General features: G+C 45.1%; 1 protein-coding gene across 1 annotated transcript; it reads left to right on the forward strand.

Annotated features, from left to right (window-relative positions):
• The first annotated feature begins 2,248 nt into the window (after positions 1-2,248).
• HSD17B2 (hydroxysteroid 17-beta dehydrogenase 2) lies at positions 2,249-14,498 on the forward strand. The gene is made up of 5 exons (XM_059857421.1): positions 2,249-2,568; positions 7,590-7,802; positions 8,128-8,313; positions 10,861-10,998; positions 12,430-14,498. Exons 1-5 carry the CDS (start codon positions 2,310-2,312, stop codon positions 12,786-12,788), a joined length of 1,155 nt encoding a protein of 384 aa, XP_059713404.1. The 5' UTR covers positions 2,249-2,309; the 3' UTR covers positions 12,789-14,498.
• The last annotated feature ends 5,725 nt before the right edge of the window (positions 14,499-20,223 follow it).

The following is a 20,223-nucleotide window of genomic DNA, read 5'->3' on the forward strand; positions in this document are numbered from 1 at the left end:
GGTGATGCAAAATCCTGACAATTTGGAGGAGCCTTCCTTTTTTCAGGAAGCTATAAGAAGGTGAGATAATGGTGTATATTCATAGCATGAGTAAGCATGGCAGAGAGAAATAGGAAATAATGCAAACTCAAGGGCAGTCCTGGATTACTGTACAGCTTTTAGAGCTGGAGACATCTCAAAAGTGTAATGAGAAAAGTAGGTGTTTTTTCAAGATGAGTAGTTGGCACAGGATGATAAAAGTTACCTTGTGGCAAAATTGTGCTGAAAAATCCTCAAGCAGCAATCTGTCATTGCTGGTGTCAGAGAAGTGCAGAGGCTTTGTGAAGTGGGTACTCCATGCTAGCATTTTTCAGCCAGTTTTAGATCATAACCTCCTTTCTGCTGTGTATGATCTACACATTGACATGGAATTTCATTCACCCACCTGGGTGAACACATGGTCACCTTCTCATTAAAGGAAGCCTTCAGTGGTTGTGTTTATTTCAAAATGATAAACTGAGCATTGATTCAGACACAATCAGTCCTGCCAAACCAGCTGTTCTGCAGAGGTGTGGGTGCAGACAGGTGTGTCCATGCACCACAGTGGCTGGGTGTATAAGGAATGCATGTGGCACCCTCAGCTTTCCAAATATTCCCCACCCTGCCAGCTGGCTCTGAGGGAGGGGCTGTGCACAGCACAAACCACATTTCAGTGGGGGCTGTGGCAGGGGAGACTGGAGCAGAGGGGGAATCTGATGGAGCTTGCTCTGCAGCTACCAGGCATGGTGGCCACCCCAGCGTGGCCCCTTGCCCAGCTCTGCCTCATCCCCTGCAGGCTGAGGGGAGCCAGGGCAAACATCAGGCTGGAGGTGATCACTTCTGCCCCTCATCACACTATGGAAAAGCTCCATCCCTCTGCACCCTCAAGTGTGAGAGCTCATGCTCTGAATGCCAGCATGTTTGTGATCATCTAAATCTTGTGACAATGACCAATAATGGAGAGAGCAAAATTCTCCAGGAAAATATTTAAGAAGATTCCTTAATGGATAGCAAGGTATAGCTGACCTCAAGAGCAGCATGCTAATAAAAGCAGAAGCAAATGGCAAAGAGAAGTGGAAATATTTTTCCTTTTGTGCACTGGTGGGAGGATGGGTGGATGAGTGTTCACAAGAGCAATGAATGATGGCCAGACCTTGAGGGTGATGTTCCTTTAAGAAAGTGACTACATCTCTGATGTAAACTACCTGCAGAGGTATGTAAACATTTTCACTGGCTGGAAAAGTGTATATTCAACAGACTTGTAATCCCTTAAAGCCCCAAAGGCATGATGGAATGGGAATGTGCTCTGTTTCATGTCAGGTTTGCACCAGGCACTTCAATTTTTTGTGTCTGAAATCAGATAGATCAGCACCACATTGTCTTAGCAAACCAGCTACATCATGTTAGCTGGGTCTGTGGAAGGCTTGTCTCTCAAATCACTCACCAGGGATTTTTAAACAAGATTAAATATGCTAATATGTTTAATTGATTACTTCCCCCCCCACAACTTGCTGTGGCTATCAAGCCAGTGATTCCTGCCAAAACCAAGGTGAATGTCATCACTGGAGATTAGCAGAAGACTCAGTCTCAGTCTGAGACTACATTTGTTCACCTAATAAAGTGCCCTCATGGCACACCAGCAGTCATCTGCTCCCAGCACCCCCTGAATGTCAATTCACTGTAGGTATTTGCTGAATTGGAGTAGGTAAATAGGCAAAGGTGGGCACTGAAGCAGAGAAGGTAATTTGGGGCTTTTTGTTGAAAGAGGAGGGTTATCCATACGTGATAAAGCCCAAGACAGTTTGTGTTCCAGACATTAAATAACCCTGGCCTGACTCATTTTTGTCACTGCCCATCAAAAACCAGTTCCACTGAAACTACACCCGAAGTTTTTTAAGCAGGAAAGCCCAGCTATTCCTTGTAAAAGAAACTGCTCCTTTTCTCACTGTCGAGGAAAGTGTACTTTAAAGATATAAAAAAAAGAAATAGCAGTTAATCTTTTCCTGGAGCCAGTGCTTGCTACATCATGTCCATTCCTGGTGTTGTCAATCATTATCCAGCCAGCACATTGTTCAGAAGGTGGAGCTGTCAGGCAGAAAGAATGAAAGGTAAGGAAAGGAAGGCTCCTGCTCCTTGCTGATGCCAAGGGTAAGTGAGATTATGTCAAACCTTTAAACAGAGTCCCCTTTCTCTGCCCCACCCCCTGCTCCTATATAACACACACTGCATTTAGCAATACCTGCTTCCACCCAGCCAGCAGTGGGGTGAGTGCTGCCTGCTCCCCCCTGCTGATGGATGCTGCAGCCAGCAGCCCCCTTGGGTGGCTCTGTGCAGGTGCCACCAGGCTTTTTGGGGTCACCATGGCCCAGAGGAGCCTGCTGGACAAAGCAAAGGTGCTGCTCTGCAGCCTCCTGCCTGCCTTGCTGTGTGTGGCCACGCTGGGGGCTGGCCAGGGGCTGGGGGTGTTTGTGGCCATGTGCCTGGTGTGCTCCGTGTGCCTGGGGGACAGGGACCTGCTGCCCGTGGCTGACAGAGCCGTGCTCATCACAGGTAAGGTGCTGCCAGGGCACAGAAATGAACAAAACCTGCCTTTTCTCACAAGTGGGCTGGAAAACTTCTTGTCCTCGGGTTAGTGCATGCTTGTGAGAGCTCCTTTTGTCTTTTTATCTTTCTCTGCTTGTTTTATTTGCTTCGGCAGAGATGGTTTTTTCCAGGTAAATAAGTGCTCTGAAATTAAGTAGGAAAGCATCTTAATAGATGCTATTATTTTTTAGTGTCTCATTTAATCTTTACAAGTAGCTTTTTAGACATACTTGTGAAATTAACTGGTGCAAGAAGCAGAAGAATACTTATGATGGTTTAATTTTTTAGGAGAGACAGTAATTCCTGGGAGCCCTCAGAACACTACAGTCATTCATTGCTTTTGTTTACTTGAATTAATTGTGCTGGTTCTGGATGTGCAGTTTCTTTTGGGGGTGTGTGTGTACATCCTGCACACTGTGTCTGTCATGCACATATTTCAATGCTGTGGTTTGGTGCCATCTCTTTGAAACCCTCTGTGAAATCGTTTAGGAGGGAGTAATTCACTAGCAGAGAAAGTTCAGAGCTAATTAATTCAGTCTCTATCACCTCTCTGATCTACTCAAAACCCACTTTTATTTTGCAGGGATGGCATTTTTGTAGTTTTATGGCTTTTCTCCTGTTTCCTCTAAAACTTTAGGTGCTGTTTGTTTAGATGTTGCTTATTTGTGTTAATCAAACCTTAAAACTGGAGTGCCTGCTGACTGCTTTTTGCACTCTTAATTTGCTGGGGTTTGTTTTATTTTCTGTGTTTTTTCCCCCTCTGGAATGCTGAAATCACTTGCTTTGGTTTATATGTAGCAATTTCTAGCAGAATTTCATTTTGTTTTATAGGGACACCTGGAAATAATTTAGATTTGCCTAGCAAGCTTTAAGGATTAGATATAAAAGTTGAGAGAGGACAAGATCAGCAGCAAGTGCTCCCCTTGCAGTTCATCTGCCAGCTGGGTTTCTCCCTGCAGGTGTGTCAGATGAGGATGGATACTGGTGTGGGCAATAGGGAGCAATCCTTTCCCACCCCTGCAAACTCTGGGGATGTGCTTGCACTTGGGCATCTCCTTGCTCTTTGTAAGACTGTAAATCTTCAGGAAAAAGCACTCTCTGGGAGCTTATCTGCTCAGGAATCTGAATTAGGGCAGTAGAAGGGAGTTAGGAAGATTTGGGTATAGTCCAGTCAGGGAATGTGCTTTCCTTGTACCTGTGCTGCAACAGTCCTGAAGAAACGCAAGTCTGGACATCTCTGACAGCTGATTAATTTGAGGAGACTCTTCTTTGTCTTTATTGGAGTCCTATGCAGTCCATCAAACCCTCCATCAACTGAAAGAGAAGTTTTACTCCACCTGTATTTTGGTTAAATTGCTCTGATTGCTCCGTACCAACTACAGGATGTGTGTCCCTGTTCATTTGCAGGTGCAAGGTGCCTCTAAGTAGATTTTGGTGTCATTTTCTCCAGTTTAGACAAGACCTCAGGCAGGCACTTGGTGCAAAGTGGTGATTTTGATTATTATTCTTTTTCCCCTCTGCCTTTCAGCCCCACAGAAATGTGGCTGTGTCCTGAGCAGCTGCCAGGTATTCTTGAGAGCCTTTGGCCAGGGGCTGGAGCAAGCTCTGCTGCTCTCCCTGGATCCTGTCACGTGCTGTTCTGCTCCTCTTTGGATGTTCCTTGTACCACTGCTGCTCTGCATTATTGCTTTAAGCCAGCAGTTCACTGGAATACCAGGATGAGGGAAAAACTGTCCCCAGTGTCCAAAAGGCTTTTTCCCATGGATGACTGTGGGCATGTGAGCAGGCTCAAACCATTGCTGCAGCTCTGCTGTGGACCCTCTTGCTGGGAGCAGGAGCTCCAGTACCCTTAAACAGAAGCCCCTGGCATGCAAACACTTTAGTGGTAAATGCAACAGCCACCTTCCCTAAAAATTAAATTATTTCCAAGATCTGAAGTAACAGGAGCTGTGAAATTCTGTCCCTGGTTAGTCTGTGTGTGTTGGGATGAGTTTCTCCAGTTAATTTGGTCTTTCCATTCTTGGGGTGTGATTTGGTGTGTGTTCAGCATGAGATAATTGTCAATTCTCAGTAAAGGGTCAGTCACAGTCAGTAGTGACTGCTTGCCTTAAAATAAGGCTTTTCATAACCCACAAATTATTTTTGGCATAGAAGCAAGAGTGTGATTAGGAGGGAATTATCTTTTTTTTTTTTTTTTCCCTATGGAGACTCTGAATTCTAGGAGTTGGAAGAGTAAAGCTTCTCTGGACTTCAATAAAAGGTCTGAAACCTGAATCATATTTGTTTTGGAATATGAAAACAGGAACAAACCCAGCATTAGGCAATGATCAAAACAACTTTTATTGCTTTCTTGGAATTGCTGTGCCCATCCCAAGTTCAAGTTGCATTTTATTCTGCCCATTTTCAAGTTAAAGCTGCATCATAAAACTTAGGAAAGATGTAGCTGTGGCTGTGTACTCTCTGGGAATGGTGAAAGAGGAAGGATTTGATCTAAAAGTGGGGTTTTTCACTAAAAGAAAAAGAAGGAAAGTGACCCCACCCCCAAACTTAGAAATCTGTCGTGTCTGGGATATTTGCAGGCTTCTTCATGTCTCTCCAGGGAATTCAAAGAATGCAGGTTTATTCAGTCAGGTCAGGACTGGAGAAGCTTTGTGTCATATTTGTAGTGTTCTGGTGCATCTTCAGCAAGTTTCAGACTTCAAAAATGCCAAAAAAGCTGATTTTTTTCTTCCTAGGAATTAAGTAGAGCATGAGTAATTATTTTCTATGTTTTCGAGATGCACTGATTTATCCAGACATTTAGGTACTTGTTTTCTTCGAGCCACCTGGAATTAATATTTTTCACCAGTCAGGACTAAAGCCCCAGTTAGAAGACAAAAATCCAGAAAAGAGGCTCTAGCATGCTTATGATGAGTCTCTTTGGCAGTCTAATGCTATTGACAACATATTTTGAATGCAGGAGCAGAGCTGTGAATAACTCTGACATTGTTCTTGGTGTGCCAAAATGACAGACTAACTTTCAGAAGTTTATAGTAGGGTTAAGTAAAGGAGTCTTGCAGCTCTTCCAGAAACAAGAAAATAGTAAAATATCTGGCAGGAATTCCAGTCCTTTGTCTCACATTCAGATTTCCAGGGTTTGGGAACTGAACATTGATGTAGTAAATTGTTCTGGCAGGAGATGCTGGATCCCAGTGCACAGCAGCACCCAGGAGCTTTCTCTGCTGCAGTTACAGTGGGGGATCTGGTGCAGTGTTGTGGAACAGGCTGATGCTTTACACTGTAAAAACTGTATTAATTTATTAAACTCCTAATTTTCCTCCTAATCTTGTCCTCTGCAAAGCTCCTGAAGCACAGCCCCTCTGAGCTCCTTCCCTGTCACTGCCTGTGTCACTTCACTGGGGGGCTTGGTGGGGACATGGCTGATGTGTTTCTTTCCTTATGGAGTAAGTGCACTACAGGTGGGAAGAATGGAAATCAGAATTTTTAAAAATGGAGAGAAAACATTTAAAATTAACTGATAATACTTGGGGGTGTTGGTTGATGAGATGCTGAATGTGACCCAGCACTGTGTCAGCCCAAACATCCAACTGTGTCCTGGGCTCCTTCCAAAAACCTGTGGGCAGCAGGGGGAGGGGGGGTTCTGACATGGACCTGCTGAAGTGAGTCCAGACAAGGCTACAGAAATGATCAGAGGACTTGGAACACCTCTCCTGGGAGTACAGATGTAGAGAGCTGGGATGGCTCTGGGGAGACCCTGGGGGCCCTTGCAGTGCCTAAAGGGTCTCCAAGAGAGCTGGTGACAAGGGCAGGAAGTGACAGGACAAGGGGGGATGGCTCCAAACTGAAAGACCAGGTTTGGATCAGATACTAGGAAGAAATTCTTCCCTGTGAGGGTGGGCAGGCCCTGGCACAGGGTGCCCAAAGAAGCTGTGGCTGCCCCTGGATCCCTGGAAATGTCCAAGGCCAGGTGGGATGGGGCTTGGAGCACCCTGGGATAGTGGAAGGTGTCCCTGCCCATGGCAGGGAGTTGGAATGAGATGATCTTCCAGGTCCTTTCCAGCCCAAACCATTCTGTCTTTTATTCTATAGCAGCAGCAAAATACTCATGTCACAGGGAGAGACTCATGAATCAAATTATGTGTTAAATATCCCTCACTGGTACTTGATGGGAAGAACTACACAATTGTGATCCCAAAGGCCATTGTTTGTTTGCTCTAACAGTGCTTCCTGCAGCTGCTAGGTCATTCCTTTATATAGACAAAGTTTGGGAATAAGTTTGGAGGAGGATAGAGAGGATAAGAGAAACTCTGATGCAAGTTTGCATGAATTCAATAGCTGACTTAGCAAGAAATGTAATTTGGAAGCTTTCTTAGGTTCTGAAAGCATTGGAATGCTTTGCAGGGAAAGCAACAGTTGCTTAGTTTTGGCTTGGTTACAGTCTGCAATAAAAAGTGCTTATCTGAGGGATCTTCTGTGGTAGATGTGTGACTGAAATAATGCTACTTTTTGGAAGGTAGAAATAGAATCCAAGAATTTGAGTCTGAAAGCCCTGTGATTGCTTTGCCTATTGGAGATTTCAAATTAAAACATTAGTGTGGTGGGTTTTTTGCTGTTTGTTTTTTTCTCTTACACACTTTTGGTATCAGGTTTCAGCGGTCTGAATATTTCTATAGAAACAAAGTAGGGCTTTATTTCTTCTCTATGTATTAAGTCAGAGAATCTGTCCGTGGTTGAGGGTGAGCTGAGTCCACCAGCTCTGAGTCAGGAGAACATGGCCTGTCAATTTCTGAGGAACATTTAAAGGTCCAGCTCCTCAAACTTCAGATCTGAACCTTTCTTTGTACTGACATATGTATTTCAGGGACTTTGTCATCATATTTCTGTTTATATTTGCATGGCTTTCCAATGTGTGTATTTATTTTATTTATTTATTTTTTTAAGGATGGTGTAGGACAGATGTACTTTCCAAGTTTTTTTGATGCTTTCAGGAAGTGACACTGGGATTGGACATGCCCTGGCTAAACACCTGGACAGCCTGGGTTTTGTTGTGTTTGCTGGGGTTTTGAACAAGGATGGCCCTGGAGCGGAGGAGCTGCGGCGCTCCTGTTCCCAGAGACTCTCTGTCCTGCAGCTGGATATCACCAACACCTCTCAGGTCAAGGAGGCCTATCTGACAGTCTCAGGGAAGGTGCAAAATGCAGGTACAGCTGTTTTCTCCTCCCTTTACAATGGAAGCCCTGATGTAGCAGCTTAGCAGGTGCATCTCTTCGCCGTTGGCTGCACCACGGCTTACGTGTATGGGACATTTCCAGGGTGAAGTCTGGGGCAGTCAGGGCATTTCCATCATGATTTCTGTTTGCTGGGATATGGGAAGATGGTAGTGAATGGCCAAGGAGTGGGGAATGTGCCTCTGCAGCTGCAGATCATCTCTGTTTTGGCCTGGAGTCACCATCCAGCTCTCTGGTGTAATCCTTATGGAGTTCTTTTCCTGGTGTGCTGCAGCCTTGTGCTTTCTCCTCTTCCCAGGACTCTGGGGTGTCGTGAACAACGCAGGAATCCTGGGCTTCCCTGCTGATGGGGAGCTGCTCCCCATGAGCACCTACAGGCACTGCATGGAGGTGAATTTCTTTGGGGCTGTGGAGGTGTCCAAGACCTTCTTGCCGTTGCTGCGGAAATCGCAGGGGAGGCTGGTGAACATGTCCAGCATGGCAGGTGAGGGGGCTAAAGCACCAAATAAAGTCCTGGAGCACATGCCAGGGAAGGTGTCTGTCAGTCAGAGTTGTCAGTACACACAGGGAATAAATGTTAAGGTGATAAATCCAGAGTTTTCTTTAGTTTGGGACACTACTCTCTGAAAACAGCCTTTAAAGAAGAGCTTAATGTGGCTAAAAATAAGCGGTGACAAAAAAAAAAAAACCACAACCCAGTAAAATTCAGATCTTGTGCTCTAGATGCCATGAGAGATACCTTTGTGAGCTTCCATAAAGATGACTGGTACATCACAGGAATTTCTATAACATGTTCAGGCAGAAGTTTGTGACCACCTTAGTTTGTGATATCTGCTGATAACTGGGGAGCTTTGTGTCTATATTTCTCTAAAAATATTTTGGATGTCTTAGAAATACTTAGGCCTAACTTATTAGCAAAGTGGTATTTTGCCATGAAAAAAAATTTAAAAACATTTTGGATTTTAACATATGCTTTTCATTTCTTTCCCCATAAACTTATATATATAGATTTATATATGTGCATGTTTTTATAACATGACCTTCTATTCCAGGAGAACAGCTGAGATGCTAAGATGTAGGAACTAATGTAATCCAGTAATGCAGTATCTGGTAGCCAACAGCTGAGAAACAAGAATGCTCCTTTGAAAATGAGACCTGCTAGAAGCAGGAGGTCATGCTGCTGGAAAGTATTTTGGACTAAGAGCTCCTAGGGATTTGCTGGGTCATGTGCTCCCCACATTTTCCTGTGCCCTTCTGCATAGCTGGAGTCCCCCTGCATCCTGCTGCATTGCTGGGGTGACTTGTGTAGGTGTTACCTGTGTTCCCCCATGCAGAGGATGTGGCTGCAGTCTGGCTCTGGAGCTGTTTTCTCTCTGTAATCCCAGATATGCTCTGTATTTGCATGTCTGTGTTCATGGTTTATTGATGACACTGAGAAGTCAGGACTGAGTTATCAGAACCTTTCTGCTGCTGCTCTGAGGCCAGAGCCCAGTTTCCCCTGTGCACCAAGGGAAGCTCTCACTGTGGGTGTTTTGGGGCAGGTGCCTTAATTCCTTGTGAGAATCCCTGAAGTGCCCTGAAGGAATAAATGCATTTATCCCTGTGCTGAGTAGTGTGCTCTTACAGGAGCTGATAGTGACCCTGCCTAAACTCCAGCTGTCTGCAGAGATGTTGCTGCACTCAGGCTGGTTTGGGTGAAGAGTTTCCTCTCAGCTCAGGGTCTGGGGGTCCTTTGGTAAAACATTAGTGGAGGAGTTAGTGAGGTCTCATTGTGCTGGATCTATTCCTGTCTGTGTAGGGCTCATTTAACTGGGCTCAGGTTAGCCTGACCTCAGAGGGAAAAGTATGTGATTCAATTGGCTCAAACCAATCCAGCTTGTTCAGATGCATACAGAAGAATAATTAACATCTAATTGGCCTGATTTCTTCAAGGGAATGGCTCTGTGTAAACAGCTCCTGTCATACCTTGGTCAGCCCAGTACAAACCCAATAGCACCAGTGGCTTACCTGAAAATCCCCCTGTATCTGAGGTATTTTCCTTTAGATCCTCAGGCCCATTGAGATGAGTGTGTAGCACGTGAGACAGGGGCAGGATGTGCCCAGCTGCCCATGCAGGCAGGAGAAGAAGGGATGTGCCTCAAGGAAAGGATTGCCCATTCTGTTCCCTCCTCCCTGCTCTCAGCACAGCCTGTGGTGATCCTAAACCTGTGTGGTGCTAACACCAGCCTTGTGGGGGAAGTGGGAGGGCTGAAGAAGATGCTCAAATCAAAGCATGTTTGTATTTTTCTAGCATGGAAGAAGTGACAACCTGCCAGTTTTTGGGACAGAGGAAATCTCTACATTTGGAAGATACTGTTTCCTGGAAGCTTGTTTTTGTAAATGTACTGGATGTTCTCTTAGCTTTCCCATCTGCACAAATGTTTCTGGAATTAAAAAAGATGGGTGTAACTACAGGCAGGGGATCTGCTTCTCTGCTGGGAACTCTCAGGGAGTCCAGTCACTCATGGGGTGTGATTCCAGCTTTAGGTTTTCCTCACTCTTGCATTATTATTTCTCTGGCCTTTCTGGAAAGAACAGGAAAGAAAGTTGGCTTTATGAAGCTAGAATTAAGATTACTTACCCTGTTCTGACTGTGGTTTATTGTAGGGGCTTGAAATTTGTGTTACAGTGACAAGAACAGGAGTACAAAACTACTACTTCACTATTTATATGAACTAAATCATTGTGTTTCTCAAATCAACAGTCATAACTTTCAACAGTTTTTACCCTTAAATGCAGTCCAATTTATTTTTCCTGCCCTACAAGGTGTCTTACCAGGTGTTACTGAGCATAACTGCTGTAAGCAACTGTTCATTTACAACTTTCACTCTTTTTTAACCTCTAGCAAGAAGTGATTCCCTCACTGGCTTGTCTTTAACCTCAGGGACAGAGGCATAATTTTGGTTGTGCTATAATCTCCCTTCTAAATCATGAAAATAAAGGCTGGGAAGAGCCACTGTCGAGGTTTATCAGGTTTCTATTGCTCCTGCAGGAGGCATTCCACTACCGAGGTATGCTGCATATGGGGCATCCAAAGCAGCTCTGTCCATGTTTTCTGGAGTAATGAGGCAAGAGCTTTCCAAATGGGGCATTAAAGTCATGGCAATTCATCCATCAGGCTTCAGAACAGGTTGGTGCTTGACATTTCGGGTTGTTCCTTCTGCCTCTCCTCTTTCCCTGTAGTTCAGCAGCCTCAAACAGAGCCCTGAGTGATTCTCAGGGGTTGGGTGTTTTTTCCCATTCTTTCTGTGGGTTATGGAAATAAGTTCAGTGGTTTTTGTGATAGATGTTCCCTCCAGCTCTGCACACTGCCTGCCTCCCCTCTCCTAGGCTGAGCTGTCTTTGCTTTGAGACTGGGCAGCACTCAGGCAGTTGGTGCCTTCCCTTTGCCCCAGCTTTGCTGGAGCTGATGAATGGAGCAGCACTGTGTGCCCAGTTTGAGGGTTATGGCTCCCTTGTCCTGCTTGGGAGCTCCAGGTCCCCCATCACTCCTCCCTTCCTCAATAGCAGAACTCTCTTTATTGGGTTGCTCTCTCTTGCATGGCACCATCTGCAGCTAGACCTGTCATTCTGCTTGCTTGCTGTCAATATCCTCTGGCCTTTCCTCTCCACTCCTTCCCCATGTGCTCCTGCTCTTTCTGTTCCAAATTCTCCTCCTCCCTCAACTGAGCACTTTTTGCAGAGCCTGTCCAGGTTCCAGACTCATTTCCTATTGCACATGCCCTCACTGCACCCCATGCCTGCCCAGAGCATTTTTTATGTCAGTGTAAATCAAGTTGGTCTTTTCCATAAAATGCTACTTCCCTGCATGCTTCCCCCCCTGGGAAGGGGCCCTGGGGGGCTCTGGGCTCTGACAGCTTTGTGTGGTCAGTGGAACCTGCCTGAGCCTTCACCTTCAGGGCCCTGCTTAGCTGTTCTGAGGTTTATGGGTAAAATTGAGTCCTGGGATTTGAGATTTAAATATTTTTTTAAGATTTTTCTTTATTTGCAATGCTTAATTTTTTGTAGTTAGGCAATAATTGCATTGGAGAAGCCCCTGCTTTCATTCCTACATTATGCAGATGGGGTGGACAAATAGATTAAATTACGGTTCCAAATCTGTCCTAATAGAATGCTAATCCTTCAGGAAACTAGTTATTGAAATACTAATGTCTCCTGTGAAAGGGCAGCTGAGCACTTGGCCAACCCAAGTGAATCCTGTTCATCTTAGTTTGCCTGTCCTCAGTTGTTCATGATAAATGCTGATTGGAAACCTCCACAAAATGAATCGGGACAGAATGGCAAAGTGGGAGGAGGGGGAAAGAAAAACTGCTGATTTGGCTGTGAGAGAGCATTTTTAGGTAGAGCAGGAGCCAAATGGGGCATGAACTTTGTGCTTTTTGTGTAGCACAAAGCACTCGTGCTGTTCCTCCTCTTCCAGCTAAAAGCGCTGGCAGCTGACCAGCTGTGGTGTTTGTTCTTCACTGCCCCAGTTCAGATCAACTCTGACTGTTAATTAGAGATTTATTTCTTTAAATCCAGCCCCAAACCCACTTGCTGCCCTGTGATGTTGCCACTGCAGGTATCGAAGGCACAGCAGAGCAGTGGGACAAGCAGGAGAAGGAGCTGCTGGAGAACCTCCCTGCAGACACCAGGCAGGCCTATGGCGAGGAATATCTCCTGGGGCTGAGGAATTACCTCCTCCACCTGCCCTCCCACTGTGCCCCCGACCTGTCCCCAGTGCTGGGCTCTGTCCTGCATGCTCTGCTGGCCAGGAGACCCCAGGGCCTCTACACCCCTGGCAAGGGGGCCTATGTGCCCCTCTGCATCTTCTGCTGCTTCCCCCTCTGGTTCTACGACTTCTTCATCAGCAAGGTGCTGAGTGCTGGCTCTGTTCCAAGGCAGCTGAGAGCATCAGGGGATGAAGGCAAGAACCTCTGAGGTGTCCCTGGTATCTCCCTGGATGAGGTAGCTGGGAAGAGCTCTGGGCAGACACTGCTGCTTATTGTGCTGTCTTTGTTAAGTTGCATTAACATTAAATCTTTGTGTTAAGAGTCGTGTTTGGGAAAAGCAGTGGAAGAGCATAAATAGAAAGCTATTCCCAGGTGGGGCATTTTTTTGAGGAATTTCAGTGTTTTCTTGTTGTCTTTGTATCCTGCTTTCTGTGTAAGGTACCTCATGAAATGATATCATTCCTGTCTGCTTCTAAGGGCATCACCAACATGCAGAGAGATGCAGAACATGTTTTGTTAAAGCAAAACCAAATCCCCTACAGAATCATCAACCTTAAATCTTGTAAAAAGTTAAATATATTCCTGTTGTTGAAGAGACTTAGAACTGTGTAATGCAAGTCTTTTTCTCTGCAGCTTCAGCCTGATATGTTTGGGGTCTGATGTTTTCATTCTGTTGCTGTTGAACCTGAGAAATGATTGTCCTTTTCCCCCCCAGGTTCTGTAATGTATACATTCAGTTTCAATGCACAGTGTATAGTTTTAAAGTTTGTAACGTGATCTCTTTGCTAGAAAAAGCAACAGATGTTGGTTGGGGGGGTAAGGAATGCAAACAGATCAAGATCTTTATAAAGAGATAAACAATTTCCTTCCTACAGTACTAAGAATAGTCATGGTGGGTGTATCAGCTGCTAATTTGATCTGTCTGGGTCATTCTGTGCATTGCCTGTATATGCCTGTGCTTATCTAATTGTTAGTAAACTCTGATGTCACTTCTGCTTTTTGTACAATTCCTTACTCAAGTCTGGGTTTACAGAGAATTCACTGTTCTGCTCACTTCTCCTGATACCTTCTTGTGTCTCCTGCTTTGGGGGAGTTTGTGCTCACTCCTCCAGGACCAGTCAATCTTCATGTGGCTTTGCTGGAGTCCAGTGTCCCAACTTTTGATAGCTTGGGGTCACTCCTCTTCCCTAATTTCATCCCAGGAGCACCAGGTGCCCTCCCTCCACTCACCCATGGCAAGTGGTTGGGCAACTCACCTGCATTTTTCCTGCCTTATTCCCTTTTTGCATTGTCTGTCCCATCCTTGGGCTTTGAAAGGCCGTGATATTTTGAAAGAAATCCTCATTCTCCTGACTCCCATGGTTTGGCCACGTGTCTTTGAAAAGATGCATTTCTTTTCCAGTGATGAAAAATGGAGAGTGATCACATTCTGAGCTTTAAATGTAGCCTCACTTTTTTCCTTTCCTTCTGACTCTTGTGTCATAACCCTACTTGTGCCATGTGCTCTTGCACCCACCTGGACAAAATCACTATTTCATTTGCAGCTATGGTATTTATTCCATCACTGTCCTGTGTCTGTCACATCAGTGCCAGACTCCTGGAGATGCACAGAGGATGCCCAGAGGGCTGGGGCCACAGTTTGAATCTGTGCTCCAGTGGGGGCCCCTCCTGTCCTGTACCCTTTGTCACAATAGCTGCTTTTGCTCCTGAGCTTTATCACTGGTGAGTTTGTATCTGTGCCCTGGTTGCAGACTTTGGCTTTCCTTGGAGGAAGTGTATTCAATGTTTTGAACTCAGGAAATCTGAGACTATTTCTCTCTCTTTCTCTCTCCCCCCCCAATTTCTTCCTTTATCTATTTCCCTCATTTTTTTTACATGTCAACAAAAATGTGTAATAAAACAATATAATATTTAGTAACCAGATGGCTACTGTGACTCTTTGTCTCATCTCACCTTTTGTGCTTTCTGGGGCTCAGTGCCCCATCCCCTGCCTTGTTCCCACAGCAGGAGAGCACTGAGGGGGAAGGGGTGGGGAGCTTTTCCAGGGAAAGGTGACAAATGGCAGCTGATGCCCTGGTGTGGGCAGGATGTGATCCCAGCTGGCTCAGAGGCAGCTTGTGAGCAGGAAGGAGAGGTGAGTGTGGAGCTGGGGGAGTGCTGGGTGCCAGCCTGGGAGTTTTGGCTGCCCCAGGCTGAGGAGCTGGCTGCCAGGGATCCTATCTCCATCTCCATCGTGGATGCAGGTGGCTGTTTTTCCCTTCACGCCCAATTTGGGTGTAAATTCTGTGGGCTGGAATTTTGCCCTTAGGCACACTATACAACTGAAATTTGTCTTAGCAGTCAGCTCCTTTGCCTAGCAATCTCCATAACAATCTTTAATTGTTGCTTTGTTATTTGGCTGTGGTTATAAAATGTAATTTTTTTTTCTCCCATTGACTTTCCTAATAGGAATATTATCTTGCACATTGCAGACATATTAAATTAGCCCTTTACTTGGAAGTTTTGACTTCATTTTAATTTTTTAAACTTTTATTTCCCAGGAAATTTCTGTTCTAAATAGTCATTTTATGTTTCTTCACCTAACTACAAAGATATTTTAGCAGGTCTCTAATAATTGCGATATCAAAGATAGCTGTTGTTTTGTTCCTGCAGGGACCTTACTTTGTGTTTTAAAGATAATTCTGTTGTAACACATTATTGAATTATGTGTCACTTAATGGGCTGTAGTATTAGAAGTAAATTTCTTTTGCTAATGGCTTGCATTGCAAATAATCCCCATTGTGAGAGTGGCAGAACTGCAGAATAAATTGTGTTTTGTGGCCAGCAAGCCCAGGTGGGTGTTAGTGCTGCCACTGGCTCATGATCTCAGGGACAAATGTCTGGGTGTGATGGTGCTTTGCTTACCAGCCATAGAGGCTGATCTGGCACAAAGATATCTGGGGAGTGGGAAGAGAGGATGTTGAGTTCTAGCAGTGGAAACTCTTGCATTAAAAACCCCAAATGAATTCTTGTGATTTGGGCCTATTCAAAGATAAGATTTTTTTAAAGAAAAAGAGGCCTATTTTGGGCTTCTTTCAAAGATAAGATTAAAAAAAAAAACCAAAAAAAACATGGTGTGAGGAAAAGCAGCTGAGAAACTGAAGAAAATGGCTGTGGCCCTAAAAAAGGATGATGAATAAAAGTCTGAAACATCAAGTAATGCCCCACAGTAATCAAGTGTGAATGTATTACAAACACCTGGGTACAGAGTAAAAAGGGGTTATAAACTATGGAAATCATGGTTAAAGAGCAGGCTTTATACACACCCCTCTGATCCAGCCTCTGGAATGAAGTTTGTGACCCAGAAGTAAAAGCTGTTGGATGCTTTTTACAAAGGAATTCCCTGGCTGGAGTCCTGGGGGTCCCACTCTCCTGCTCTGCATTCATTCCTGCATTCCTCTGAGGAGCTGATGTGAGGATGTGCAGCTTTGGGGACACAGCAGGTGAGTTACAAAGCAATTTGTTTTTATAAATTCTTTTATTCTGGCTCCATTTCCCCTCTTGGTGGGAACCCTGCTTATATTGTGCCTTTTTGTGGTTGTGCCACTGACTGGCTGTGGTGGGGACGTTTTGGGGGCCACTTGCCAAAGGAGCAGCCCTGCATTTCATGGAGTGTTAGTGAGTGGGGCTGCCCACGTGGCTGGAGGGGAGGAAAAGGGCTGAGAAAATTGAAAGTGTTCTCAAATGAGAGCTCTGACTGGGGGTTTGGGTTGGATAGAAAGGTGGTGTAGGAGAATGGGGAGCTCCAGGCCACTGAGGGTTATGGACTCATGCAGGGACAAGGATTAATCTTAAAACTGCTTTCAAGCTCTGTAGGAGGTTGGTCAGACCCATTTTTCACGAGGAGGGGCCAAAAACAGCAATGGGGAGAAAGGTAATAGTCACTTTGTCTAATTTAATGAGCATGAACAGAAATGTAATTATTTCTAAATGAAAGTATTTCAGATTTTGCCAGTTTGAGTCCCTGCTATCTTCAGACAAGAGGGAATAACTTCCATGTTCCTCTGGCATGTGTGAGGTTTTTTTCTTGTTTATAGTTGCACAGGAGAAGTTTTTAGAATTTCTGTATGCATTCTTTGTTTCAAGAGAATGCTTCCAGGGAGCTTTCAGGTCTCAGTGGTTTTGCTGTAAATTTACTCACCTGGGCACAGCATTGCAGAGGTGCAACCAAAATGGGTCACCTTTCTTTTGCTTGAAGCCAAGAGTCCACGTGTAGCCAGCAGCACCCATCTGGGCACCAATCATATTTGCAGCATGTTTGGGACAAATGTGTGAATTTGGATATTTTTCCTAAAGAGACTGATTCTGGAATCTTTTCTGGGTCACAGTGTTGTCTGTTTTACCCTGTTCATTCTGTGTTTTGAAAGTCAACTGGATTCCTAAAATGATGCAACCCCTGAGGGCATTGTGCATCAGAGAGTCATCACATTTCTAGGAACTCTCAGAGAAATTAATTTGAAATCCAGTTCATGCAGACTTCAAAAGAAAGGGTTCAGACAAAAAATCTTGGCACTTGTGAGGAAATTGGGTGCAGATTTGTTTTTTTTTTTCCTCCCAAAAGTCTGAGGATACATAAATGGAAATTATTTCCACTGCAGGGAAACCCTGCACAGATGCAGCCTGGGGTGCAATTGCTCCTGACAGAGTCTGCCAGCTGCTGCAGGGCTCCCTGGAATGCAGACACCTTCCTGGCAGGATTTCTCTAGCCAATGCTTTTGTCAGTCAGGCTGAACATCAGAGCTGTTGCTGCTCAGTTCTAGATGAATTCTGGTGACCTTGAGGCAGTGGGCTTTTACCATAGCAAGAGAGGTAATTGCTTTTACTTTTAAAGCATGACCAAACCGTAAATCAAGGATCACTGACATCTCATGAAAGGAGGAGAGTTTTAAATCCCTTTAATAGGATAAATGGGTTTTAAGCATGTTGTGTAGGTCATTGTAACCTAAGCTAATGAATCTGACTTTAGCAACCTGTATGAAAGTAATTACAGAGATATGAACAGTCTCCACAGGTTCCATGCCTGGAATATGTAGGTTAAACGATCCAAGTTTATATCCCTGTTCATGTTGTTGCCTGTGGCCCTGGGAAGAGCTCTGAACAAACTGGGAACTAATCCTGGGAGCTAAGAATCTGGATCTCAGCATCTGCCATGAGTGAGAAAAGGGGGGACAGCTCAGTGGTCAAAGGATGGCTCTCAGATCTTGGTGGAGCCAGCGTGGCCTTCACTACCCTACTTTGGTCTGCTAAATCAGGAGAGGTCTGGAGGTGCAGAGTGTGTTGCTCTTTCCACAGAGCCTTTCAGAAATGACCTGCTATTGGACTGTTCTCCTCTGTGAGTTGTACATTCTGGCCATGTTTCCCTGATTTGGGACTTTTCCCTTGAGGTATTGAAGGACACATTTCAAAATAAGAGCCAGAATATGGAGCAAAGGTCAAGGGGTGTGAGCATGAAAGATATAAAGAACACAAAATTCTAGGGACTGGTACAAAGGGAGGGAAGGAAGGAAGCAAGAGGGATGATTCTCAGGAAATGGGCTTGGGCAGATTCAGCTCCAGTGACATGTCACACTTGGGTCAGGCTGACCTACTCACTCTCTTCCACTGCCTCCTTCAACACCTGACTTTCTAAAGTGCCATTTAACAGGCTGTGGCCTGTGATAAATTTACTTACTCTGAAGTCTTAAATTTCTTGGTCTTGTAGCATTCCAGCCCATGGAGAAAGAGGACATGGGGTGTTGTGGTGAGGACAGGGGTGGATGTTCCTGCTTTGGGTGGTGATGGGAGACACAAGTCTTATATTTCCCCATCCCTGTGAAAGGGGAGATGTTGGTGAAGCATTGCTCCCACACCCAGCCCACACAAGCCTGGCAGTGCTGACTTCTCTGCTCTCTTTCTTTGGGGGAGAGAATATCACGGTGTACTTGGTTTCATAATGGAAAACCAGGATTTTTGGCCTTTAGCCATGGTAATTAACATGCCAGCAATCTGTGAGAGAAGGCACTGTTCTCTGTCTGTCTGTCTGGGCTTCCTGTGGGCTTGCAGGCAGTGCTGACACCCATCCACTGGTGTGTGTGGAAATCTCTGGTGCTTGCCTGACACAGCCAGCAAAGCCCTCAGGATGAAGATGATGTGTCAGGGGATGGCCCGAGGGTGATTTATTCCCCTGCTGGGTGGGCAAGCCCTGTCTTCTTAGACAAAGGGTTAGGAATCAGTGTTATGGCTTCTATGTGTCTCAGAAAGCATCTTTTTGCCTTTAGTTTCTCAGAAGAACTCAATTCATGGAATCACAGAAATCACAGAATGGTTTGGGTCAGAGAGGACCTTTAGAGCTCATCTCATTCCACCCCTGCCACGAGCAGGGACAGCTCCCACTAAACCAGGTTCCTCAGAGCCCCATCCAGGAATGGGCACCCACATTTTCTCTGGACAACCTGCTCCATTCACTGCCTGAAGAGCAAAATCCTAAAGGAGTAATTTAACTAAAAGGATGAACTGGGGAAAGCAGAGCAAACAGTCTTAATTAACAGTGCTCTAATGTACAGGCTGCAGTGTAATCATGTTGTGTGCTTGGCATAGATGAATTAAGGGAGTGAAAAAGTTATCATTTTTGAAGATAATGTAGAAATGTGCTAGAAGTTCATGTTGGGAGCTGGCTGTTTCGTAGTGTGATTTGAATTGCATCTTCATGGAATAGTACCGTGTGGTTTATATCCCTTTTTCCCAAATATTGCCACTATGGTTGCAAATGTTTTGCCTCAGAGCAGGAAGCAGTGCTCTAAAAGATTAAGAAACCCCAGCCATTCAACCAAAACCCCACAAAAACATCCCCAAAACAGGTTCCAGTCACCAGCAGTGACCCCAACCCATGACTTTGGGCCTTGCCATTGCTCCCTCTGTATTTTGCAAGTGTCCTTAAGGGTAGGAAAAGGCTAACTGCAATATTAAACCAGACTGATGTTAAAAACAAGAAGATAAATGATTGTGCTCAGCCTCCAGGTTTAACATATGGTGTGGAGAAGCAAATGGGACATGGTGACAGCCCCACGTGCTCTGTAATGGATGGTGGTGTCCAAGGGGAGCTGCACACAGCCCAGCTCCACTGGAGTCAGCTGCATTTGGGCACCAGGGAGGAAAGGGTGCCTCAGCTTGGATGAGGGCAACGTGGTGGATGTGCCATGGACCAGTCAGAGCTTCAAGCTGAAATCTCTCAAGGTGGTTTTGTGCAAAGCAGACACAGGAGCTCCTGCTCTGGGAGAGGTTGTGTCCTTGCTGGTGCTGAGGTGCAAAGGCAGGGGCTGAGTGAAGTGGATTTTTTGTTTTGTTTGTGTTGTTAGTTGCTTTAAAGCCTCTTGAAAGCATTTTTAAGTATCACAGACTTACTGTGTGAGGAAGGAAGGAATTATGGGCTTTCACCCTAATGCTGCCTGAGACTTTTAGCTGTAGGATGTGATGCTTGCACACCACTGTCTGTCTTTTAGGGGATTAATGGCTGAAGATGTGAATCTTTGTGGTTGGAAGGAAAAGCTCTGGGTTTCCTGACTCTGTGAGTTGAGAGGCAGCTCTTGAAACCTTTTGCATACCTTACTCCAAAGAAATATCCAGTG

The sequence above is a fragment of the Haemorhous mexicanus genome, chromosome 12, assembly GCF_027477595.1.
Source record: "Haemorhous mexicanus isolate bHaeMex1 chromosome 12, bHaeMex1.pri, whole genome shotgun sequence".
Classification (NCBI taxonomy): Eukaryota; Metazoa; Chordata; class Aves; order Passeriformes; family Fringillidae; genus Haemorhous; species Haemorhous mexicanus.